The following is a 27162-nucleotide window of genomic DNA, read 5'->3' on the forward strand; positions in this document are numbered from 1 at the left end:
ATTCTCCCTGCGTATAAGGATTGCAGATACAATTAATGTGTCTGGTAAAGTGAGGAGTGGAAAAGTATGAAGTATGAGAAAAATATGTGCAACAAGGAAAAAGGAATCCTATTATATTTACAATGACTGGGAATCGTGTTTACAAATAAACGCATTTGCTCCCCCCCCTTGAATCTCAAACCTTGTTGGATCCACCTCAAAGCTAACATGCTGCCATTCAGAGGATGTGATCACAGTCCTTAATAAAGGTTCCAAAAGCTTCTGCAAATACGTAGCACCATATACCTGAGTAGAAAGAAAATCAGAATAGGTGGCCAGATCAACATGGCAATTCACAGGAACACTCCAAAACTTTGTGTTAAAAGAGCCTGAAAACATTTGATTTGTTTTGGCATAAGCCAGATTTCTGTAAAATTGGTGTTTCTATATTATAGTCTCACTTCTGAAATATATCTGTGATCAATTTCTACAAGTATTTTAATTAATTTCCAATTTAGAGAAAACTATAGGTCACTTTAATAACCACAATAACCAGATGGGATTCTTTCTTAGAGCCCAGTGACTCAACACCCCATCTCTGTTTGCATAGCACTACACGTCTTTTTAAACTGAAATGGAGCATAAACAAAACCTCAGTTTGTCTCCCATCTTTAAATCGCCCCTTACAAAAAGACCATGAGGAACAGTCTTCAAGCTGGTACTAGCCCCAGAATCACTCATATAACTAAACTAGTCAGAAGTTTAAAGAGCCCTACTATGACTGAAGATTATTTAGGAAAGGACTTCAAGATAACTAAAACTTTTATAAATATTTAGCTGTTTGTCAGTTATGTTTTCTAAATAACCAGTAATCTCTGTTGAAATCTGAGAATCTTGCAGACGTGTTTGTTACTGCGACCAGTTTTCTTCTTTACTATGCAGAGTATACAGACTAGGCAAGATGAAACATTTATTGCCATGGAAACTTTCAAGAGGACTAACTGTAAGCTTAAGCCTAACTAGTTGAGTCATGAAATCTTGGCACAAGGTTAGTTCCAGGAGGATTTGTATTTTTTAGTTGGGCCTGAGCATAAGAAATCTACAAGAATTAGTTCATCAAACATTAAAACATTAAAAGCAAAACTCCCTAAACTTAACAGGTGTGAGAGCTGAGACTAACTTAACCTGAGACCCAAAGGCAACTCTGTACTGCTTTCATCTAATCCAGTTACTCAAGTCCTTAAGACCGTAGACTGGTAGTTTTGTATTTTTGTATTACTAAACGTTTCCTGTTATTAAAGTGATCTGCAGCAAAGAGAAAGATTAGATAATATACCTTAAAACAGAAAGTCATTATTTTACTGGCTAAGCTGTTTCCTCGGAAGAGTGTCTGCATGGAATCCGCTAGTTCAACCTCCTTTGAAAACATATTCCAAAGTAGCTGGTAGAGCAAGTGCCGGGAATCAAAGAGTGTGACCAGGACACGAGCTAGCTCATCCTTAAAAGAAGCAATGAAATGTTAACCTGACTAGCAGTGAGCCAAAGCAAGTACGAAAAAAAGAATTATGAAAAAACCACCAAGCAGTTTGCACTAATGCTTTCAATTTCCTATGGAGTCTTGCATGTAAATATCAAATTAAGCATACACAATCTCTCTTTACGTCTTTTCTATGCTATTGCTTGTATAAAAATCTGCCTCATGATACCCGGTCATACAAATTCATAATGGTTAGTCCAGATAGATAAGCAGTTATTCTGCTGTATAACAAAGCCCAATTCATCTTGCTAAAATCTAGAGGAGCAAATACAGTTCTGTTTGTCTGCATTACAGCACACACAATGTGTAATAAATAACCAGCCCAAACACATACATTTATCACAATAACTGTATATAAAATTATTCCTAAATATTAACTAAAAATTTACTATAAAAATGCAGTTTATAATCAAGATCTGTGACAACTAAATTCAGTACACTTTTCAAGAATATCCTAGGAAAGGCTAGCTATCATGAAAGGTTAGGTCTAGGTCTAATCTCTCTTTAGCAGCCTGCTGTTACACCCTTAATGTTTGCATTAATTTTGAGTCTTAATATCTTCAAAAATGTAGGAAATAAAATGCATGAATCAACTTACCCACTGAGAACAAGGCACCACATTGGCTAAAGCCATAGCAATAGGAAGCTCCCCCTGATCACCCATCATTGTAACCAACTCCACCAATCTCTCAAACCGATCTGCTAGCACTGTTTCTGCTAACGTGTCAAATTCTGTTCCCTGCTGCAGAATTTTGGTGAGGACTTCCATAAACGTAGCTCTTGTTTGGAGGTCTTTATGATAGCCCAAGCCTGATTAAAAAGAATATAACTACTAAGGAAGATGTAAAAACAAATTAAATACCAATGCCTTCATTATGTATTCATTTATGCACGGTTATCTCTAACTACTTTACCTATCGAGTGCATAAGACCACTGTCCACATTTGCATTGAGTAAATTTGACATAGCAAGAACAGTGCAGTGCCGTAGCGAAGCTAGTCTTCGAGACATTCCACGTTTCCTGCCACCTGTTTGTGCACTTTCATCTTCAACTTCACTACAGTCATTTAGAAGGTTCATAAACAGTGTGAAATATCTAAAGAAAAAGAAAAAGACCTGGATAAATAAAACAGATTCTGCAAAGGCAACCCCCTGAAAAGATTTGCATACAGTAGCAAAGAGACAGTAAGCCTCCCAAAAAAATCTCTTAACTGCACCAAGTCATCCTTCTTGTAGCATAGTCCGAGCTTTCAAAGGTGTTGCAACAACCAGAAAGCACTGTCCTAAAATTTGTATGCAAATTTTCTCAAACCAAGCAAATTCATTTCACAGGCATGTCTTTACAAACAGATGTCTTGAAAGAGATTTTAAGTTTCATGGATAAAAATATAATATCAAAGCACGCTAATCACTCCCATGGATTAAGTATACATCTGCATTAAGCAGAAACAAAGCCAAATTTTATAATTATTTTCTAAATGAAAATGTTTCCATAAACCTAGGAAGTAGAGATTTGTGAAATGGGATATATAAGAGGTAATTTCTGTTTGGATAATAAAATTACTTCTGCTAGAAGAAAACCCATAGTTTGTAATAAAAGTCATATGGTGCACCTACTTCGAGCCACTGTATAGAAAAATAGTTAAAAGCCACTATTTACTTAAGAAATAACTGAGATTTCGCTTCCATCAACTCAACACCATCTCCTTCTTCAGGCTGTAGTGGAAGCCCCGCAAGAAGAGAGACCACTGCTTCCATACTCGCTTGGTCCAAATCTCTGAAAAATAAAGTTTTAAGCAGCTGTGAATCAGTTCAGCAGAATTAGTCTCTCCTACCCCTTGATAATTTTCCCATCCAATACCATGCCCCTTTTCCTTATACATCTAACTTCAGGTGAAAAGAATCTTTAAAAAAAAAGTTATTCTAGTAAAGTTCTGTCCATCAGGAAAAAAGCTATTACATTCTGTGGCACAGGTTCAAGCAATATATCTACTAAGGACAACTGCAAACCAAATTTATCACTAAAAAATGAGTTAAGTATAAATTCAACACTACAATGTTTGATGATTTTGTTCTTCAGAATGCATCATATGAAGATATAGCTCTAGCAAATACAATGTTCAATCCTAATGCTAAATCAGAAAAGGCATTAAAAGGAATTAAATAAATTCAGTAGATTTAAAAAAAAAAAAACACCACACCTCAAGAGCCATGTTAGTTAAGACTATGCATTAAATTTAATTCTGTTGTTGCACCAAAACTTAAGTTTCAATTTTTGTCTTTTCCTTAAAATTACTACCGCTAAAGGAAGTCTACAGGAGCCAGCTCATCTGTGGATATCAAATACCACCTGGAACACTGTTAGCAACTTCAACAACAGTTTAATAGTATTCTTTCTTACCTTGTCAAGCATTTCACATCCTCATCTGTTGCTTGATTAGACGTTCCCATAACCCAGTCTGTCAAATATTCCACCATTTTGTTCCTGTTACATATAGATATCATGCTTTTGCTTTGGTTTTTTCAGTTTTTTTTAACAATCCTTTCCCCAAACACACTTACTACTGTTGGCATCATTCTTAACTATTACAAATTCAGTGTAAGAACTATTTGAACCACCACACGCTGAAGATGAACTGAACTAATTTTATTATACCACGTAATACTCCGGTCTGTATCACACACATTTTTACATATGTTCAGTATCCCCACAATCAAAATAAAATTTTAGTGCAGCACCAGGCTCTAAATTATTCTGAAGACAAAGGCAGGAGTGCTAGCCCTATACCAGGAATATTGGTGTGAGACAGTTTTTGGTTTATTTCTTTAAACATGTAACCAAACAAGATTACACTTGTCCACATTACACTATCCTAGAAGTTATATAATGCAATACTTACCTAAATTTCATTTCTTGGCAAAATGAAAGGTCATCTCTCCTCTCCATCATTACTTCTACTAACTGACATAGCTTAGTTTTTATTTGAATTGCATGTACCAAATTTCCAAGCACACGCACATACCTGAAGAAAAAAACAAAAAGATTGATTAAGTATGACATACTACAAGGGCCACATATCTGACAAATATTTTCAGCTCCATGCTGGAACCTACAGACTGGCTGACCCAGCAGACCTGCACAATGGGTTAGCAAGTGTTTGGGCTACCTTTTTTTATTTTCCAGGTGAGCAAGCCAGCCCCTACATCAGCTGAAGACCAGCACCAAATTTCTTCTGGCCAAAGAAGTTTTCTATTAGTATAAAACTGAACAGAAATCTGCCCTTCAGCTGGTTTTTAACCACTAACAACACTGTACAGGAAAGAAACCAGGAATGCTTACAAGAATGGGGCCAAGCTATGGAATGGTTAGTTCTTTTAAAAAAAAAAAAGTCACCCTCCATCAGCGTACTTTATGCTACAGTACAAATGATCTCCATGATTACTGAAGTTGTCAGAACCATACAGAAGAGGATCAGAAAATCAGCTGCTTCTTCCCCATGGATGTAAACAGACATCATATAAACTGGAAGGGTCTACCTCACTTCACATATTACCCTGTGTAGGAGGTCAACAGGATTTCTTACCTAACCAGATTTAGCATCATTGTCTCAATACTGGCTTGTCCAAGATGTTCTGAGCTCCCTTCTGTATGATTGTCAAGCAAATTCTTCATTATAGCAATGGTTTGCTCTACAAATTGTGTGTTGGTTTCAGTTAACAAAACCTATAGGGAGAAAATCCATGGTCTTAATTCTTTACACACAAAACCAGAAAAAGGGTATTTATCAAATATACTGCAGCATTTCAAAAATCTAATGGACAAGCATTTTTCTAGTATCACCTAGCCAAAAGAATTCCAATATACGTCAAGATTAAATACGTCAATACTACCAGCCATAACGAATCTGAGAACATTCTCACAGATTCTGAACTCAGAGTTCACTAAGAATTCAAGAATGTTTGCAATTACTTCATGTTAAATATAGCCTGGAATCACAAATACAGTAATTATTAATGCATGTTGTCAAATGCAATCACAATGCTTGCAGGTTTTTTGTACAAAACACGAACAGGTATCAATTTCAATTACCTATGTCAGAGACAAGACAGGCGCTTTTTATTAAGACACAAATATGAAGGAATATATCAACACTTTACCTGTCCTTGAGAATCAAAAAACTTGCTGATGGTATTCTTCAATTTGTTAAACAGCATTGGATAAAGTGCTGGACTCAACTCCAAACCCACCAGATCTTTAATATTAGTCCGTATCTGAAGTCCCACTTTCTCATGGTTACAGACCATCAGAGTCAATAACCGATCGATGAATTTGCTAACAGGAGTCTCTGAATTTCCCTCAGTGGACACCATAGATATCATGGAGCCCTTACGCTCATTGACAGGGCCCATAGGTGGACTGTAGGTTGCTAATCCTGCATTGCTACGATGCTGTAGGCACACTCCTCCAAGGGCACATAAAAACCCCGTCATGTTGATCCACTCCTGAAGAGAATCGGTGTCAGACAAGTCTATGGAGCCTCCCCCACTAACATGCGACATTCGTCTCTTAACAATTGTCTTATGAAGACTTTCAGTAACCTGCAAAAGAATGGCTCTTCAATTAAATATAACTAATGGAGAGAGATCAGAATTTTAAAGTATTCCGTAACATATCCTGCCATTTACAATTCCAGTCTCAAGAATTTTCTAAGATTCACCTCCTATAGTTTATTGTGATAGTATGAACAGGGAGGCACTGTTTTTAGAGAAGGTGAAAAAACAAAGCGAAAAAGAACTGAACGGGGTTGCCTAGTTAATTCCCTGCTCTGCACCAGGATAAAGCATATTTAAATCATGATAGCCAGCAGTTTGTTTAAAAACTTCCAGTGAAAGCGATTTCATAATGTCTCCAGTAGTATTCCAGAGTTTTCACTGTTCTTTTTTTCAATTTCTTTTTAATTTTTAAGCTCAGCCTCCATCTCCCTTACAGCAATTTAAGTCAAATTACTTCTTGGTCTCTTAGTAAGCATAGCAGACAACTGACTAACTTTTTTTTTCTGGAACATTTTCATGGAGCTTAAGTCTGCCTACAAAACTAATCTGCTAGATTAAAATTCAATTCCTTAAAATAAATAAGCTTAAATAGTTATTTTTAATTTCTAAGGGTTGAACCTATGGAAAAATTCATAGTCACCTGCCCATCTTCCATTTTGGTCTTTGGATAGTTAAGGATTAGTTTTGTAGCTTGTTCCCATTTTGCATGTGTATCTTCCCAGGCCTAAAATAAGATATATCAAGATTTAACTTCAAAACTACTTGTAGCAATGGTATTTTCTGTTTTCAAAACAATATGCATGCAAAAAGTATATGAATTCAGGAAAAAGTTTACCTCTGTGTTGCCTGCAGTTGGATGTTCAATGCGTCTTAATAATGCCATCACTCTCTTCTGAAGAGCTGCTCTCCCTACAATGGAGCACAGAACATTTAACCAAGTTTTTTGAAAACCCACCTACATCAAATATGAGATCTTCGAAAGTGATTATTAATTTAACAGAGGAACACATCCCCTTAAACTGTTTAGAAAAGGATTATTCTTGTTACACTTCCAAATCCTCATGAACTCAGACACCCGAATTCTTTACTTTTCCCAGCAATTCCGATGATTAAGATACTTCACCGAAAGCAGAAGTAGGAATCAAACCAAGAATCCCAACCTGTGTAAAGAACTCAAACACAAATAATAGTCTTATTATACAGGTAAAAAAGTATTTTACAGATTCATGATTCTTACCTGTTGACATCATGTTGCTAACAGATGCAAACTCCATGAAAGTATTATAGTTCGGCAAAAAATTATGCACCGAGACTTCATCTACTCCACATCTGATATCTGCTTCCTCACAGAGGTGACGGAAACAGGACATTGCAACAAGGACTGCCTCAATATCCGGACTCCACAAAAACATGTATAAGGCTACTTCCAATTTTGTTTGGGCTTGGCGACAAATTGGTGTTCCGCTGCATCCTGCTGTACTTTCCTTGGGAAACAGAGAAATCCAAATTTGGTAATATTGCTTATGAATATGGCAATTTTATTAAAATTCAGCCTTATCCAAATTGTTCTTTAAAACTCCTTTTATTCCAGTAGGAATAAGCAATCCTAAATAAGATCAGAGCTCTTGTATGCTGTTCCACGAATACAGTGGCTAAGAACTTACTCCTTTCACAAGGATAACCATGTACTTAGGAAAATGTTATTGATACTGGAAAAGTGTACATTAAAAAACAAAATGAAAGTTTTAGCTCATAAAATATGTTCTAAATATCCTCTTCATTTTTTTCCTGCTGCTAGAACTAGTAGTAAAACTAGGCTTGAGAAACTTGTCTGTCAAAGGATATACCTTACTAAAATGCTTGATTTTATGATCCTTCGCGGTACATTCAAACTGCACGCAATACTTTAAAAAGTGAGATTTCAGATTTATTAGCAGTAGACTAATGTGTAGGGATGCTATGTGCAATCCTAAGAAAAAAAAACATTCACCAACTTTTTAACTTGAAAAAGGTGTGACTTTCAAAAGTCTGAAATATCATTACTAACCCGCATAATAGATACATACATTATGTAGGATACAGATATCTTTTCCTCCTCAGAATAATCAATTTTATTTTTAAAAATTACTCTCAATTTATTTTCTACTTGCACACAGGTTTTCTCCCCAAATGTTAAAAAGAATTATTATCATATATTACTTACCATGGAAGAATTCCCTTTCCCTTTCCGGAGAGTAGCTCCTGGAGCACAGCGTATCATCTCTTCATGATCAAGAGAAATTTGACTCGTTCCACCTCCAGAGACATCATAAAGGAAGAGAAAGTGGCAGGAACTCCTATCTGATTGCTATAAAGAGAGGGAAGAAAAATAATAAGTTATTTTTTTAAAAAGGGTAAAAAGGATAGATTTCAGGAAGGTAAAAAGCTCTTCAACATTTCAACAGTACTTGTCACACTGGTGCTCTCAGGGCTTTATAAAGTTACCCATATTAATGGTATCTTAGAATGATATTTCCCCTTAAGAAATTATCTGGAGAGTCATCTTCAGAAAACATCACCTTGAGGTAAGCACAAAATTATGCCTTTTCCCCCCTTTCTTGGAGCCTCCTGAAAGCCCTATAGGCATCTTGGTTTTAATCCACAGAATACATACTAACATAAATATAATTTAGATGTAATTAAGTCTAAAGAAGCCAAGCTCAGGATTACTGTACATTATATTCTATACATTTTCTATTAGATCAGAAAAGCAGGAACTGAGATTGTGAAGCAGAGCTCTAATAACGATTATTATCTTTTTCTGATCCTGATATTAATGAACAACCTCTAAGCACTAAGAGGAAAGAGATTTTTAAAAACAACTAATTATTTCTTAACTGGAAGGAGAACAATAATATTAAGCATACTTTCTATTTGAAGGACAGTTGATTTCCACTTAGAGGCCAAATGTAAACGTCTTCCTGAATTCACAGAAAGCCAGAATGCCTAAGGTCTTCAGCTGCAATATGTGAGATTATATTTCACAAATATATGTTAAATTGGAAATACTAAAGGAAAAAAACCTACTACTCAGCACCAACACAAAGTAGCATCCATCAGTAAGAGAGCTACCAAAGTTGAAAAGAGAAGAAAAGAAAAAAGTCATTTAAAGGCAAAAATCCTCTTGCTGAAAGAAGACATTTTAAGCATGCTATATACTACACATAAGATAGTATCCTTCTCAAGATAGCACAGCTACTTTCAGGTCAGACAGAAAAAACAGAAACCCTTTATTTTTTCTAGTAGATCTTGAATTCAGAAAGTAATACAGCAAGTCTGGTTTTAATTCTAGCAAGTACAGCATTACAATATGCGTTTGGCTTGGAAAAAGTATCTCAAGATTATCGGAAAGCAGCCAGTCAGAATTCTAGGACTCAACTGAACATGAGATCCAAACAGAAATTCTTATTTCATCCATGAAGTATATTTTATCATAACTAACTTTCCCTTTTCCTCACCTTGTGGACTATTTCTCTTTGTATTAGGCAAATAGGTATCAGCACCAGGTTTCTGAGGGACATACATTTTCCAGGCAAGTAAGCCAACCTGCATAGCTGAAGTAAAACAGAAAGTCCTAAACCTGACTTCAGTCAACAATTCTAATCAAGGGCGCCTCACAAAGCACCGTCTCTCAGCGGAGAGGAAATCGGAAAACAGAAAGTGTAGCTGTAGCTATTAAATCTCTTCCAATCATAAAAATAACCTGGTAAATAAAGGGAGTGACAAAACAGAGAGCAATTCATTTTAATGTTCCTAACAGATAGATGTTAACATTCACTTACTTTATTTTTTAGAAGAAATTTATTCCTACAGATGAGAATCTCTCGCAGCCACTTGAGGATTTCTGTACTGCTGAGCATCTGATGACTAGTTAGTTTCTTGCAGATATAAAAAAGCATTTGTGAACTGCAGCAAAACGAAATTCAGCATTAGCTTTATAATCTATGAAGATGTTACTACATTTTACATAGAAATAGGCAATTAGCATGAATATCCTACACATATACTAGCATCATCTTTTAAAATGCATAATAGATATAATATAGGTGTGTACTTTAAATGACAAGCTCCCCTCTGACCCTTCCCACCGCCCAGCTGGCCTTTTTAGTTCCCTAGAGGAAGTTAAGCAATTGGGGTACTTGTTAGAAGTCCAGACTCCAGGGCTGTCGATTCAGAAGTCCTCCATTTATCCACAGAACAGATACAGCACAGACAGTGGCAGTACAAGTTTACCTACACTGCTCTGATAACGTGTCTCAACTCTGTTCTGGAAGGAACACATCTAGGGATGTTCCTTCTTCATATCCATTCAGGCCTCACACTCTCTGTTAAAACTGCCAAAGGGTCCAAATTAGTGTCAATTTTAATGGGTTTTTCCCCCAGCCCGAACAGACCACAAACTCATTTCTACCATTAGAAATTACAGTAATGAGTTTCAGTTATTGCCCATCTAGGTAGGGCTCAGCCCCAAACCTATCCCGTAACAAGCCCCTTGAGCCATATTTAGCAGTCATGCAGGCCAATTTGTTGATGCTGGTAAGAGTGTTCCTCCTAGACTGTCGTTCCCTTTCTTCTAAAACAAGCATCTGTAACAATTCAGATTAGATCACCAAGTATTTCTTTTTAAAATTGTCTAGCTCATGCAATTCTTAGAAATCTGAGTTTACAGATTCCTATTCTTAGGTTTAGCATTTCGTTTAATTCTGACTTTTTTGGAACCTCATTTCCCATAATATTCTCCAAGAAATCAACCACAACAGCTGCTGTGAAGTTATAAAAAGCAAGATTACTTGAACGAAAATTCTTTAAATACACAGAAAAGACAAATGGAGATCACAGGTCAGGGCAAACTACTACCTTCTTTACGTGAGGGCTTCAGAGTCAATATTAGCAAATCCACACTTCTAGAACTGCTTAGCATTACCCTCCCTCAGTCCCAAAAAGATAAAATAGAATTTAAACAAGTAGCAAACATTGGAATGAGGTGGAAAAGTCTCTAACTTTTCAAACTAATAACCATTTCTACACTGTAACATCAGGCTGAAGAGAGTCATTAAGAAAGCCAGCAAAATGTTTGTTATATTTTTGTTAAATTTGTATAGTATAAGGAAGATAAAATGTTTTCATGAACACAGATAATAATTTTGACTGCAGATTCATGCCGATGTTGCATAGGTTTCCCAAAACTTTCGCAGCTATTTCAAAAGAGAAGACAACTCAAAACAGCTATTTCTCTAATTTACAAAAGTTAACTTACATACCTAATTTCCCAGAATGTTTCTATAGGTGCATCAGGATTCCACAAGTCAATGCTGTCTAACTGGTGAAGAACTAGCAAGGCCTAAATTAAAAACAAAGTAGTTTCACTTAAAGGCAGAAATTCACAAAGTACAACAGCATAGGCAGAGAAATAGGTGCAATCATACAGTAATCAAATTGCTTTAAAAACAAAAAAAGATATAAAAAGCATTTTACATAGAAGAACAAGAGTTCATTGTTAGTCCGTGTCAAAAGTATTTCATTTTAGTCTTTATTACATATTTATAATCTAAAACTAGAGGTTTTACCTTGTATTTCCATACAAATCCATACCAGACACACAGACACAATGTTTTTAAAAGATAGGGTTTGGCTTTAATATTTACTTAATGTCCAGCTGCAGAAAAATTAATGCACCCCCAATCCTATGGATATAAACTTCTAGTGGCAAAAACAGTATTTCTGTAGTTCAGGCTGTTTGCCAAGTCAGGGCAGTCAAATACTTCGCTTTTTGTAACCATTCCCTGTACAAGCAAGAACTTAGATAAGAATAGGTTCTGACCACATCTAAGAACATACTGGTGAACTATGGCCAAAACTTTAATCTCTGCTTTTGATTTAGTCAGACTAACTCCAAAAATCTCAAAAATCAACTACTTATAAATTAGCTGAAGACAATTTTCAGAATACCTATCTGATAAAAATTACACTGGTCGAAGGCTATAAACAAACAGAAAATTATTGATTAGAAGTTGCTTATCCTTAATTACACCAAACAACTGCAGCAAACAAAATCTCTCCTCTTAAGTCACCTATTACTTGGGGTTGTCCGATATGCAGGCAAATAAATTTTCACTTTGGTGCAAACAGAAGTTAAAGACAGAAATGAGGAAAGTCTTAGCTATTTTTTCTCACAAATTAAAAAAAGTTTGCTGCAAAGAGATTGCTATTAAAAATGGCATTTTAAAAAAAAACAACTCATATTACTCTCCAACGATATTTAAGTAGTTATTTCAAATCGCTTCCTCTTTTAAACAAATATTCCAGAACTTCTTTAGTAACCTACTAGTCAAAAACAGACGTGAGAGGCCAATCCTCAGCTAGTTAAGCCAATACACAGGTAGATTAGGGATTAAGATCAATAAAGAATCAAGATTGAACAGCACACCAAAATTGAATTACATAACGGGCAAAACTTTTCAATCTGTAAGTTCCTGTAAATGACTGTAAGGACGTTACCACCCAACATAAACTTCCCCAGAGACTTTCACACTGGAAAGGATTATTCTTATACAACAAATATTCTTGAATTCTACCATTAAACTACCAAGAAAAATGTATTTCATATATTGACACCGTTCGTGGCAATTCTTGTTAAGGCAAGTTTTAACAGAAAAGCCTTAGTTTACCTACTAAAATTCAACTATTTATGTAAAGCTTTAATAGCACAGAGGTATAGTTCATCATTTTTTCAGTCTACCTGGGAAAACCTAAAACATGAAAGATGTCAACGAAGCACACACTCTACAGTCCACTTTTTAGAATGGGAATCTAAAGAAGGCAGGATAACATAACTGGCACCATGGATTAAAAAAAAAAAAAAACGTATTTCTGTTCCATTATGCACAAGGAGAAGCTGAAGCCTGCTTTCATTCTATGTGAAGTGCGCCAGCAACCCACCATAGTGAAAAACATACAAATGTTACAACTGAACTGGCAAAGTCACAGAATTGGCAACTTTGCATGGAAAGGCTAAAAATCTGAAGTAACTTTGGTGATTTGTTAGCTTCTTCAGTCAAAGCTGGCGGGAAGAAGATTTCAGTAGCCTTGAAGTATCCAATCCATCCCTCCCACACATGCAACCTCCTCCGATTCACAACAGAATGCAGGACCAGCCACGGCATTAGGCATTTTTCTCACAGTCATTTAGAAAACAGAAGAGAAAGGGAAAGCTTAACGGTGCTCTCTGCAAAGATGGAACAGAGGAATCGTCAAGCTGTATTTGATCAAAACCAGGGACGAACAAACCATATTAGGAGGTGCAGGGTGGTCACAAGAGGCAGTATGAATTGCTTTTTAAAATTTTCTTATAGGCCTCTCCTGTAAAACTTTCAGTCCAGGAGACACTTAGAAAAAGATCAATAGACACCAAACTTTAAGACACAGAACTTCACAGCTAATGAATACTTCAGAGCTTCTACAAAGGCCTTGATTTGTCTGTGTACTAGTCATTTGGCATAGAGAACATTTACCCCTTACCTCCATGGCTTCTTGTGCTATATCTGGCATGCTGGATTGCGGAACAAGTTGTACAAGGCCTGTAATTAATTCAGCCGTGCTACCTTGCGTCTCAGGCCCTTGCTTCCTTGGATTCTAAACAGCAAAAAGGAAAGCAAGTTTAAGTTGTAGAACTTTTTAATGACTGACCATGTTACTGACCGCTATAGCGGCATTCCTGTAATTAAACTAGGGGGATTTCCAGATTTTTAAGAGAGTACCTCATTTCTTTTTAAGCTATGATACCCCTTTGCATATCGTATCTTTGACAGAATTGAAATATTTTTAAATTAAACAATAAACCTGAGAAAATGGAAGATCTAAGAGTGCATCCGTCTTCCTACTCATTGAAATGATGACTAATTTTCCCCCGCCTTATTTTAGTTTTCCTCTTGTTCTACTCTCCTCTCCTCCCCCCCCATATCCCCTTCAGAGTTACAGAGCTTTATGCTCCCTTTCATTGTGTTGCTCTGGTTCTGTAAAATTTCTTACAGCTTCTTTTTGTTTTTGTCTTTTTCCTTTGAAAGAACAGAAGCCTTATAACCAGAGAAAAGAACTAGTAGGGAAGTATCCTACATGCCAGGTTTATGTTTTAATTTTTATTCATTTAGTAGCTTCGAAAGTAAATTTTACAATGAATGAATAGTATGATATACTTACACACAGCAAAAGCTTTGGATCAGCATGGATCAGTTTTACCAAGGACAATAGCAAGAACTTGTAGCTTCTGGTTTCCAAATCAGTAGGTTTTTCTTTGAATTTAAGGCTTGTCATTTTCTCCTTAAATGTAAGGCTCTGATGGAAGGAAAAATCACAGTCATTGTCAGTAAGGTAGTCTACACAGTAGTCGTAATTAAACATCTAACGAAGTGTATTGCTTTTATAATCAATAATTCACAAGAAAGTTTAAAAGTATATTAAATTCACTCAAGTATAGTCACATAGCCCTCTACTTAAAAATCCCCTTTTACATATGCATATGCTGTCACATTGTTCTATCTTTAAAGTTTACTTAAGAATTGTTTTAGTTTTTGCATAAGACAAACTGTGGCACAAGAAAAATGGATAAAAGCACTAATAAGAATTTGGAAGTATTTTCTCTGGTGTGAGAAAGAAATAAAAATGTTTCCAAGTAAGCTTGAATACACGACAGGGTAGGGAATTTTTTTCCAAAAGCAAAATATTCTCTTTATTTTCTGCCATAATCATAGTCTGGATGATAGTATTTTCATCTGTACAGTCTCTGAAAAACGCACCTTTCAGTTTTCACAAGGTACAGAGTGCATCGCTTAAATAAATAAATAAATAAAATCTAGCTTCATCTGAAAAATCAGTAAACTACTTCCGTACCAGTCAACTTCCTCACGTGAAATGAAGGATATTTTATAATATGTATTCAGAGTTCATATAAGGTATTCTGATTTGCTCCCAGCGTGAACTGAATCCTGTTCTACTACTGCTGTTCACACAACAGAATCCAGGTAGCAATATGACCAATACATTTAACAAAGTCACACACAGTGTCGGCTGTGAAGTACGTGTATACGGATTGTACCTGTTGTAAGGATTTCAAAAATTGAGTTTATGCTTCAATCCTACAGTGTGCACAGCCCTCCAAAGTGAACCACCCTGTTGTATGGCAATCAACTGCAGTTTCTTCATCTCAACGAAAATAATTTGGATGCATATTAAAGTCTGTGAAAAATACTATATATATGTGTGTGTGTGTGTGTGTTCATACATATACACACATATATAAAAACATATATAAAAAAGTGAACTTGCGTTGTCTCCAGTACATCCGAAGACAAAATATTTTCATCTCTCTCTAATAAGTTTACAGAATTTATATATTCATTAATTTTAATCTTACATCAGCAGGGATTAAATCAGTATTTTTGCTTACAGCTACCAAAATAGTTATGAGACAGTAATTTGGACAAAAACCCTGCCATTGTGGATATTCAACACAAGACAGAACACAACACTCTTTAGAAACTCGGCTTTTTAAACTATTTTGTCTAGTTTATTATTTGCAAAGATCTCAAACAGTAACATGAACTTGTTTTTCATTTTCACTAAACTTACAAGTTTTGAAGAAAAAAAAAAACAACCTAGCTCGAAATCATGAAATCATCCTCAAAGTAACTGAAGAGATATGACATTGTATCATTAAATTCTGCAACAATTTAGAACCTCATGCTATTTTGCTAAATAGTTAGTGTGAAAATATACAGAATAAAAGTTACCACATAAAAAAGCATCTGATCAAGAAACTGATACCACACTTAGAGGTAGCCAATTCTGTGCTAAACCTTAGTTTGCTACAATTAGGGGAATTCTGAGAAGAAGCACGTGGCAAAAGAAGCTGATTGTGTGAAGTAAATAAATTGCTTCACAGAAACCAATCAAAACTAAAAACTATCAATAAACAAAGGCAGGGACATGACTGCTCTCTGCAAATACATCAAGGGGATAAACACCGGTTTGAAGCTAACAGACAACACTGGAACAAGAACAAGTGGAGATAAGTTAGACATAAATAAGTTTAGGCTGGAAATTAGAAAACAGTTCTAACCACCAGAGTGGGGAGACTGCGGAAGAGCATCGTGATGGAAAAGTAGGGGGCAGAAAGAGAAGAACAGAACGAACAAAAAGCCTTTCCTTCCAGGAAGGAGCTCAACCGGGTGTGAAAGGGACCGCCTTGCAATTGCCAAGCGGAGTGCTGAAGCGGTCTCCTCCCGTCCTACGTTCTTATGCAAAAACATGCTACCTCTTGTATCCCAGGTGAAGCGACTGCAGTGGTAACTATGCACAGAAAAGTCGGAGTAAGGAAAGGCTTTTCTGCGGTAGTTACAATGGGTCATACTTACAGCAACAGAGGCCCACTGCCATGCAAAACAGTGACTGGTTGGCATCTGACCATGTGAGCGACAGCAGCCAATAAGAACGGAAAATAAGAAGCAGAAGACAAAGCACCACCAATCAATGTCAGAGTTGCCATTACAACACCCCTGCTATTCTCTCAACAGATGAATACATACATGTAAAAAGCAAGTTAAACATGTTGTAGCTTTCAACTACAGGTATTTTGATCATTTGCTTTCATTTTAGAAGCCCAATAGGACTATTTTCATGTATCATTTTAGGCCTTCTAAAACAACCAACCAAGTTCACGTGACACATCGAAAGTCCTAAATGGAAAGTTCAGAAGAAAGGCAACGCAGCTGCATGTGAACTTACTAAAAAAATCTGGATGAACTACAAATTTGAATTTACTCAAGATTTTTTTCCAAGACAACCAAGAATATTGAACTTTGTTTCATAATGGTTGAAAAAATCTTTTACTTTGCTGCTGTCACCAAGACCAAACAGTCAACTTACTCAACAGAAAGCAAGCAAGACAAATGAAGGGATACTCATGCCAATCATGGTAAAAGCATTGCAGTTTTCGGAAGTTATCTTCACATACAGAATGCTTTTGTTTTTCAGACATATCACCTAGCTATTCACACAGCAAGAAAGCTTAAAATGAACAGTTAGCCACAGAGGACAGTTACAGAAGAAATACTTCTATGTTGCCAGTTTAAGAGCAGCACAAAAACTGAGAAACATACATCACTAACTGACTAGAAACAGTCAATACACCAAAACTGGCAAGGTTCACAGAGCATGTATGGCTCTCTGTTGCTTTTTGGATTGCAATGTCCTTCCCCCCTCTAGTTTCCAGTCTAAAGTTAATGAATAAAAAAGCTGGAATGGAACGGAGACACAGGAAAAACAACAGGTTTGCATTTTATCAGCTTCTTTAAAAGTCTTACTGGAGTCATGCGAATTGCTGGATGTGCCCCACAGCCTTGAATAGCTTTATGAAGTGTCTCACTGAACATGCTGCGAAGCTCCATGGAATGGCAGTACACAGCATCGATCTTAGGCCACCAGTCCAACGCAGACTAGAATGAAAACACAGAAACGCTCAAACGGTAAACTGGTAATATATGAGTTACATTATGATTTATTTTATACCTTTAAAAGTTACAAAAGCTGAAGTATAACTAACCTTTACACATGAGTATTTTACACAGTATTATCTATGTTAATTTTGCATTCTCACCCTAAAACTCATAATATTTAAATAAGTTGTAACAGAAGCAATACTTCCAACTTAGCTGCTTACTACATTGCTCTTCTTTCTGAACAAGTACAAACTCTGAAATGATGAATGCAGGAAACCATGGTAGATTTCAGGATACTGAATGCTAGGAAGTAATACTTCAAAACAAACAATGTGCACTCAATTCATTGTGATACACTAAAAAAACAATGGAAAATTGGTATTTTAAGTGCTTGATAATATCTGAAAAGCTGTATTACTCCACCGCAGATACACCACCACATCTACAGTAGCATTTTCTCCCCTATTTATCAAAGTGCCTAATACTTTTTTTTTTAAATATAGTGTTTTCATTACGATGTTGAGATAAATGAAATAGAAAATGTTATGTAAATTAAGCAAGGTTGGTTGCTCAACACTGACTGATTCTATTTTCATACTGATCAGGGAAGTATTTCTGAACAGTATAAAGTTGTTTTTTAGTGACTTAAAGTACACAATGAAGATGAACAACTGCACAAACTTCCAGAACGTTTTTGGCACTCAGCATTTACTACAGTTTTACACTATTTAAATTCATACTGGATCAAATCCCTGAGCAAAGCCATAAGGCCAGCTCTTCCCCTAAGTTCCCATGTCAATATACTAGAAGTAGTAGAAGGTGGTGTAACGATGAATGTCCTGAGAGTGTTTTTCATGTATCAATAAAGCAGTACCTATTATAACACCAGAGCACATAAGATTCATTTGTCTTCCTATATTAGAGTGTATTAAAACATGTTTGTATTGAAATTTTATACTGGAATACAAGCTCTCAAACTGGGAATCCAACTGGTAGACAGCATGAATGAAGATTTGTATGTCCTTCCTTATTAGCAAGCAACTCTTGCTGCATGGATACAGGCCACAAGATTTGGTCTACTATTCAAATTGTATTTAATAAGCAGATATTGATCTGAATAGAAGCCACAGATTGTTGGGCTGATTAAATACTTTTAGAACTTACATTTGTGATTATTCGGTGGAGCGAATTTACCAGTACATAATGAAATGTTGATGGGGAATTCTGTGCCAGGCAGATCTACAATAAAAATACATAACAGCCACTTAGGAACATCTTTTTTTCTTTGCCATCTTTCTTATCACACTGAATAACATACTGGAGCCTTTTTATTAAATTGACAAAGCTGTCAAATCTAAAGATGAAAAAGTCTAACCAGCTAAGAAAAGATTTATAAAAACATGCAGGGGTTTATTACTAAGGGATACTTATACAGTTAAATTTATTTATGAGTTCCAGCTGCTGTTAGAATATCTTTTATAATTGACAGGTCATCAATAGGATCTGGAGAATGACTTACCAGTAAGTAGTGTTCTCACCTTAAAGTGTTGGTTATTATGAGGGTTTATGCGGAAGCAGGAAACTAAGCAGTCAATCATAAGGTCTACATCTGCATTTTGATTGCCTCTTGAAAAAGGTTTGCTTGGATTAAACAGCAAATTCTATATTTAAAAAAAAAAAAAATATATATATATATAAAAATCAGATACCAAGATTATTCTTGTCTACTTTCAATACAAAACTTTCCACTGAGAAACACTATGGTATTCAATTAAGGAGAAATTCAAAGTTTATTTCAGTATTTTAAAATTCAAATTTCTTCATTGCAACTAGGAAACAGACATTTTTACCTTAAGATCTACTACCATGGACTGCACTAGTAGGAAAATGACAGAATTATCTTCCCAGTTGATGTAGGTAGATGCTTTGCACAGTTTAACACAAGCAATAGCAGCGCTTTCAGTCAGCTGTCTGCTCCCACTGTGTCCTGCAAGTGCTTTCCTAAGATTGTCCAGGAACAGTTTCTGGAGAATTCAAATCAAGAATAGTTATAACCAGAGCTTTGATAATCTGTGGTCAAGGTTTTTAGGTCCTTTAATATTAAAAACAAACAACATTGCATTTTCAGATCCGAAATCAAAGATATTGAGATTGCAAAAAACAACTTGATGCAGCATTCTGGAGAAACATTATGTTTATTAAAGACATTAATTTTGAACAATCTAGGGCAATCATAATGGCACAAAGAGAGATGGTTGTTTACTCTTAACCATAATGTTTGCAGCCACATCAAATGCAACACCTGCTACAGGTACTGCAGTTACGGACCACACAGTACACACACTGCAGAAACCCAGATCAGTACAATATAGGCCAGCCAGAAGCAATGCTAAGTTTGCTACTGGTGGAGGCAGGGGAAATCACAACACTAGGATTCAGATCTCCAAGGAGATGCAAAAGTTGTGTAATAACATTGTCTGGGACATGCTATCTGTACAAATTAGTGACAGTGAAAGAACATATGTTAGGTGAGAACTTAAAAAGGGTGCAGAAATTTACACATGGAATTGTAATGTGCTTTTTAGGCAGGAAAGACAAAATAAAATATACCTGAAATACAGAATAAGCAAAGAGAAGCATCCTCTAGAAATCAGAGCCGGAATTCAGATACTTTTCTTCTCTTACCTTGTTCATTTTTGTTTCCTCTACCACATCCTTTGCTATATCTTGGATTATCTCTGGACACAGGACCAGGAGTATGATTTGCAGTGGCCAAACTGCTGCTTTACGTTTTGTGCTTTCAGCAAAGCCATCCACTAAGTCAAACAACTTCTCTGCACAATCTGCATAAAATATAACCCCAAGTTCAATACCAATTTTAATTATGAAAAGGTGAAGAAAAGTTATAAAAGAGCAGAGTGATAGCTCCACCTACACAGAAGAAAGGTCTGTTTTGCATGTGACTGGGGATAAAATGGTCTCAACCCAGTTAAAGACATAGTTTACCTGAAAATATAAATTTTCCTCTCTTTTTTACTAGAGACAAATACAGGTGATGTTCTCTTAAGTTTTTTTTCCTGTATCAAGACGAAATATATATATTTAAAGAGTTTCCATCTTTTGGGGTTTATTTCTTTGTGTTGTGAACCAGAAAATGAATCTCTTTAAAGGGTGAGTCAGGAGAGAAAAGAGACAGCAATATATCCTTGCCCTGACAAAGGTTGACAGAAATTTGTTTCTTATTTGCAGGCTGCACAGGAAACAAAGAGGGCACAAAATGCAAGTGAATGCGGGGATGTCCGAGAAACCAACTTTTGAACACTATGTCATTTGTTGTGCCTTACCAGCCATATCAGTCTGTGGTGTTTGATACAGCTTCGTGAATTCATCAGGATAGTTTTCCACCCAGTTCCAAAATGCCTGCAGATAATGCAAAACATCTTTACATTCCAGAGCTTAAAAATATTTTTTGAGTTATGTATTTAAATGAAGTGAGATTTTACTCTTATTTCTAATCACCCCGACATTTCTTGCAAAACATATATGCATCGAAGGGATGCACCAACATATATTTTATAGTAAATTACTGAATTGCAACTATTCCTAAATTAGACAAAGTCTGCAAATAAGCAATGAAACAGAAAATAAATATTAAAATACCTACCTTTTCAAGACTGTTGATAACAGCTAACTGAGCTACTTTCTTAAGGGCTTTAAACTTGAATACAGTCTCTGTAAAAGTAAAACATTTCTGCATTTAGAAATAAAACTTGGTTCTAAAAAGCAACACAGATTACAAAAGATATTTGAAGTGCAAGGCAATTTTTAAACCAATGTCTTTATGCTAGTTAAGTATTTTTAAATATTTTGGTAAATGTATAAAAACACAGCAATAAAAGATATATGTATCAATACCATTGTCTCTAACTAGCCATATTTAGGTAAAAATACTTCAAAACACAGGCCCAAATCATACCTTGCAAGAGTCGTTTTAGTTTTGAACAATCCACACTGATGTACTGTAAAAGTTCAATATCATGAACATCAGCATTATCTTCTGAACAAACAGTCAGTTCCTGTAATCTAAAAATACGCAAAATAAACTAACTTCTCAATCAGATTACATCAGATAGGTATGAACACATACCTATGATTCTATACACCTAAACAGCAGGGGAATATCAAATGATCTCATATAATGTGATCTCCTCAGATAAACTCTCCCAGATTTAGAAATGAAAGACAGACCTTGCATTGATTAAGAGTTAAGAGTTAATATTATAGTCTTATTCCATACTCATACTGAAAATGGATCTAGAAATACTAGTGGTGAGTCTTACAAGATACCAATACCACCTGGTGATAGTCTGTTTATGCCCAAGAGTTGCCTAAATCCTCCTGCTGTCTACCATACTGTAGCAGTAATCTTGTCATCTTTTCATCTAAATATTAAATTTATGGAATCATGACATCTTTAGACTACCCTCCTTAACAGCAAGCCTTGCCCCAGCTAATTTCTCAAGAGTAAAGCAGTGACTGATGGTACTTAATATTGCTGACGTGAGCTACAACCACTCTCTGTAAGCTAAAGAAGGTCCATGTTTTTCTGGCCTAAAGAAACAGGCTGAAGTTTACTCACACCATTTCAAACACAATGGCACCTTTTCACAGTTTTGTATTAGATGATTTACTAAACATCTCACCAGATACTAAGCCACTAATAACTAAATCATATGTTCTCACAAACTAAAAAGACTGCCATGTCTTATTCCAAAGCTACAGATGTGTTTTAGACATGGAATGTGATCTCTAGTACTACACACAAAAGCAGTTCTTCATTTCTTCAGCGCCAGGGAAACTTAACAGCCCTCGCTGGGAATGGGAAGGTCCCCACCGCTGTGCTTCTTGTGCCAAAAATCCCCCAGCTGCTGTACAAGGCCTAGAAATATGCCTAAACAGGAAGCACAGGTCAAAAGAGCAGCAATGCTAACTGTCGGCAAGCTGACCCCTGTGGAGATCAGCAACAACTGGTCAAATATTTAACTATTTACATACAAGACATCTTGCAGTGAAAAACAGGTTAGGGAAAAAGCACTATGTTCCAGCTCAGATGGATGGTAAGAAGGGCTTTGGAGCTTGAGAACTAAACCATGCTACAGACATATGAATAAATATAGATCCATGCACTAGGTTCAAAGACTGTCAAAAAATTTCAACTGAAAAATACTTCCTATAAAAGGAGCAAAAGAAATTGTTTCCATTTCCATAAGCAGCAAAACATAATCAACCTATTGAGTAAAACCACATCCTCCATGCCAGCTGCCAAGTCTATGTTCTTGACACAGAAGTTATTAAAGGCTCTGTGAAAGTTTTTAAAATACTTAAAATTCCAAATAATTAAGTAATTCTAGACTGATTTCTAAAATGCAAATATTTTCCAAAACGTTGGAATGGAATTGTTTTTACATTATAAGGAATATATAAATCTTAGTTTCAATTAAATTGGCACACTCACTGCTGTGCAACCACATAAGGCTGCCCAAGCTCCACTTCTAATAAATCAAGGATGATATTAGCTGTAATAATGTGTGATAAGAGCTAAGCTGCTTTCAAGCAACTTTCAAAAAACATCAAAGTATTTCAGCAACAAAAAGCTTAATACACAACTCTAGTGGACCGGCAAGTGCTGAAGCATCAGAAAGACCTGGAGCAGGGCAAAAAGAGCAAAGAATAGATGGAAACTTCGGGCCTGTCTCTTCTCACTTAGAAACGCAGAAAAGACAGTTATTTTTACAGCAAATGGGCTGTGAAACTCAAGTCATTCGGAAGACAAAGGGGTCTTTTCCAACAACTAACAAACAGTCCAGCTGTTTCGCCCCCTTCAGGCATAAAATAGATTTAACATAAAAGCCTTCAAGCAGGAAAAATTAGGAGGGGAAACAGCCTTGGGGCTCCAACAGAACTGTAGACAATCAGAAATTTTGCATTCTGAACTCAGAAGTAAATTGATACAACCCATTACCTTCAGCATCCTTTTTTCTCCCAAACACCTTGCACCCACAAGAACTTATTCAATGAGTTATCATAATTTTCACTCTACAACAGCATTTGACTTGTACTTACGAAAGCAGATTAAAAAAGCAATACATGCAGCTCACAGAAAATATGCTGGCAGTTACCTAGAATGGACATGAAACAGGTTCGTTTCGTAACCTGAAACTGAAGTAAAATTTTGAAAGGTAGAGGGAGTTTCACTTAAGAATTATCTTGTTATATATCATTTAAACCGTTAACTTTTCTGAAACCAGAAAGACTACAATTCATCACAGATGTTCTAGACACCAGTATTTACTAGATCTCCTAATACACTAAGTCAGGCTACTGAAAAACACCTACCTGGTGGAAATGCGGCTGAACACAGCATTAAAGTTATTGCAGCTAAGAGAAAAAAGAACCCCAGAGGCAGAATTTCGTAGTTCAGCTGCATGCTGGTTCCCTTCACGGTAAGTGTGGATGAAGTGGCAGATTTCTGGCAGCAACTGTTTTACCAGCATAGTCTCGTCTAGTCGCATGGTATCCTTTGGTTGCTAAAAATAAACATTCAGTATTTTATGAAATTCAGTTTTGTAGGTTTGGAGGCAAAAAAAATGGAGCATCCGCCACTAGTAGGCACAGGACCTGAATCTGAACTTCTAATTCTGCCTGCAGGCTACCACTGACCATAGTGTAAGTAGTCTTTCCATTTGAAGAATAACCCATATCATTCAAACTATCTTACATTTTCCGTTAAGTCTCCAAAATATGTAGGACATCACGCTGGTCAATACCATCAAGTATCAAGCAAAATATCAAACTAGTTTTTGAAGTAAAACACATTTCTGTTTTGATGAATGCACCCTGTTGCTCTGTGTAAAGTATGAGCAGTAGAGCATTAACTATCTCAGCCTTGAGTGGAAGCTCAAAGGGCAAAGACCCACCCCTGCTTCTCTTTTGGGTAGTGTTCTAACCACTGTATTTTGACAGCAAATATTTTATATTAAAAAATGAACCGAAAAAGAGGTGCTTCTCCCTTGCTCTTGTCTGGGATTGCTCTATATGAGTAAAAAATGGCTTAACTTTCCTGCAAAAGAAAAATCTAATTTTTGCCAGTTTGCACAGCATGAGACATAAGGAAACTATTTACAAAAGAATTCAAAGTGAAACTTTGCTCTACTAAGAGCAAGTTTTAACAGAAGGGTCAGCATTAAAGCTTTCTAAAATTCTACCAATGAATTTACCATAGGGAATTGGGAAGTTTCAGAGACTCCCACTTAGTTGACCTGAGTCCTGTTGCCATGAGAACTTGATGAAACATTGAGCAAGAACAGCGAGCAAGAAATATGTCTGAAGATATCACAGAACACAACACTCTTTGTATAGAACTTTGGCTCAGTCTTATTAAACGTATACTGGCTCAACTTGCTCTCATTTGAATTGACAAAGCAAGAAGTATTCAGCACAATTTCAGGCTGTTCAAATATCATCATCTATCAGGAAAAAAACACTAATGTTTCAAACAATATGCATACAAGAAATATTTTAAAAGAATTAATTTCCGAAGTTGAAACTTTTTTTGACTCACTGCATCAAAGGCAGAAGAAGTGCCAAAAAGAGGTATTTACCTCAGCTGTAAAAGCTGAAAATTATTCTGGAAAATGTGTTTACCTGGATCTTTTGTGAATTTAGAAGAATCCACAATTATTCAGACTGTTTTAGTACTGTAATATAAGATATGCCGCTTGACAAATCTAACCATAATAAGGTCATTACCTTATAAAGAAAGAACCTTCAAAAACTGTTGCAGGGAAACAGCAAAGAGCTTAGATGATTTCATGACATTCATCCAGGAATACAGCTTTAAAAAAAAAATTCCTTTCTTGTTAAAGGAATAAACCATTGCAAATTTTGCTCACAGTGAAGTTTGGCTTTGCAATTATACAGTTTAGCACAGTAAGATGTACAACCGCTTACATCCCAAAGGCAATAGCAAACTGCCTTGCAGCACAGCTCTGATCGGAAACGTCAGGACTGGACTCCCAGTGGAAGTCTGGACATGGTTAACTAATGTAATCTAGGAAACACCTGCAAAAGTAATCTTTAGAATAGCGATAGCAATGTTTCTGCTGTATATACAAGTACATGAAAAAACGATTTCACCAAATGAAAGGCTTAAGAAATTTAAAGAAAAATCAACACTGTATGCAGAAAACTTACTAGCATAAAACTTAAAATACTTGTACTGAATTACCTGCCACTTTTAACATGATTTACTATCCCATTACTTTTTCGGTTAAATTGTGGGATAAAAATGTTTTCATGCATCTATTCAAAAAATACTGAGCAGAATGCGCCACAAGCATTCAAAGCTCAAAAATCTAGCGAAGCTTTATAACCACATCTAATTCTTCGTTTGGGTTTGTGTCTTCCCTTCCTCCAAGCTCACACATGTCTCTGAGTACAGTTGTCTGCAATTCTTTTTAACAAATTATTGAAAGAAAATCATTATTTATAACTCCACAAATTAGTTGAGTAGTGGGAGGGACAAATTCAGAAGTTTACTTGAACCTATTTAGCTAAAAAAATCACTAATTTTAGGCAAGAAAAAAGCACCCCACAAATCCTTAATTTATCAATTATATCGACTACTTGCATTTATAGGAAGTTTTTGTATTTTTTAAATGGCATTAATCCTACTTTGCTCTAAATTAGATGAGTTTTAACTTTAGTACCAGTAATAATAGATACACAGGCATTTGACTTGTATTCTCTAACTCATTTGATTCCAACTTAGCAATTGCTTATGCAAGCCTACTCACCCCTGCCAGACATTTTTCCAGTGTATCCAAGATAATCAGCTGAGATAGATATAAATTCTTTTCAGCAGTTTCTCCAAATATTCTCTAGAAGTAGAAAGGATATGGATTCATCTGAGACACAGAAATTTGACTTGTAACGCATTAAAGTAATGTAGCAAAGTGGCACAGTAGGTTATGGCTCCTTTACTGCTCTGGTTTTGAGTTTAGAAATAAAGCCAGCAAAAATTAGATTAAAATAGGAATTAAAACCTTATTGCTGAAAAAATATCTTTGTCCAGTCTGCAATGCCAAATCTAATAAGGAACAAACAGTTACCACAAAGTAAGACTGGAGGTACATTGCATCCCCTTACCTTCATCAGGCCCATAATCTATTCAGAAATTAAGGATATACCTTGTCAGAAACTATTTTGGTATCAATTACTGCTGACTCTTTTCCAATTATGTATTTAATTGCCAACATCTTAATAGAACTGATGTCACAACAAATCCATATCGACAAGCTTATTAGAGTGTTGCAAAATTTAGCACAGACCACAGGAAGAAGAGAAACCCTCCAAAAACATGCCACACTTCAGATACAGGACGAAGGCAGATTTCCATCGGGTGTTTAAGCTAGCACCCAATTTTACTGCCAACAATAGTGACTAGTTCCAGCAATATTAAGACAGTAAAATAAAGCAGAAAAGAGTTAGCCAAAAACATAT

The 27162-nt window shown here is 35.9% G+C and overlaps 1 protein-coding gene across 2 annotated transcripts in view; it reads right to left on the bottom strand.

Annotated features, from left to right (window-relative positions):
* The window catches only part of NF1 (neurofibromin 1), a 103539-nt gene that overhangs the window by 64282 nt on the left and 12095 nt on the right, over nt 1-27162 (bottom strand). For both annotated transcript variants that reach the window (XM_059829468.1, XM_059829467.1), the window contains exons 3-29: nt 26457-26540; nt 23998-24188; nt 21578-21684; nt 21266-21333; nt 20946-21021; nt 20287-20444; nt 19452-19625; nt 19140-19262; nt 18766-18840; nt 17467-17598; nt 14306-14440; nt 13628-13741; nt 11371-11450; nt 9892-10015; nt 8274-8417; nt 7308-7554; nt 6906-6979; nt 6711-6794; nt 5675-6115; nt 5101-5240; nt 4417-4539; nt 3918-4001; nt 3177-3293; nt 2431-2612; nt 2115-2326; nt 1316-1477; nt 182-285 (exon numbers count right to left, since the gene is read on the bottom strand). In XM_059829468.1, coding sequence (XP_059685451.1) covers nt 182-285; nt 1316-1477; nt 2115-2326; nt 2431-2612; nt 3177-3293; nt 3918-4001; nt 4417-4539; nt 5101-5240; nt 5675-6115; nt 6711-6794; nt 6906-6979; nt 7308-7554; nt 8274-8417; nt 9892-10015; nt 11371-11450; nt 13628-13741; nt 14306-14440; nt 17467-17598; nt 18766-18840; nt 19140-19262; nt 19452-19625; nt 20287-20444; nt 20946-21021; nt 21266-21333; nt 21578-21684; nt 23998-24188; nt 26457-26540 — 3755 coding nt within the window. The remainder of the gene's footprint in view (nt 1-181; nt 286-1315; nt 1478-2114; nt 2327-2430; nt 2613-3176; nt 3294-3917; nt 4002-4416; nt 4540-5100; nt 5241-5674; nt 6116-6710; nt 6795-6905; nt 6980-7307; nt 7555-8273; nt 8418-9891; nt 10016-11370; nt 11451-13627; nt 13742-14305; nt 14441-17466; nt 17599-18765; nt 18841-19139; nt 19263-19451; nt 19626-20286; nt 20445-20945; nt 21022-21265; nt 21334-21577; nt 21685-23997; nt 24189-26456; nt 26541-27162) is intronic.

Source organism: Gavia stellata, chromosome 25 (assembly GCF_030936135.1).
Source record: "Gavia stellata isolate bGavSte3 chromosome 25, bGavSte3.hap2, whole genome shotgun sequence".
Lineage (NCBI taxonomy): Eukaryota > Metazoa > Chordata > Aves > Gaviiformes > Gaviidae > Gavia > Gavia stellata.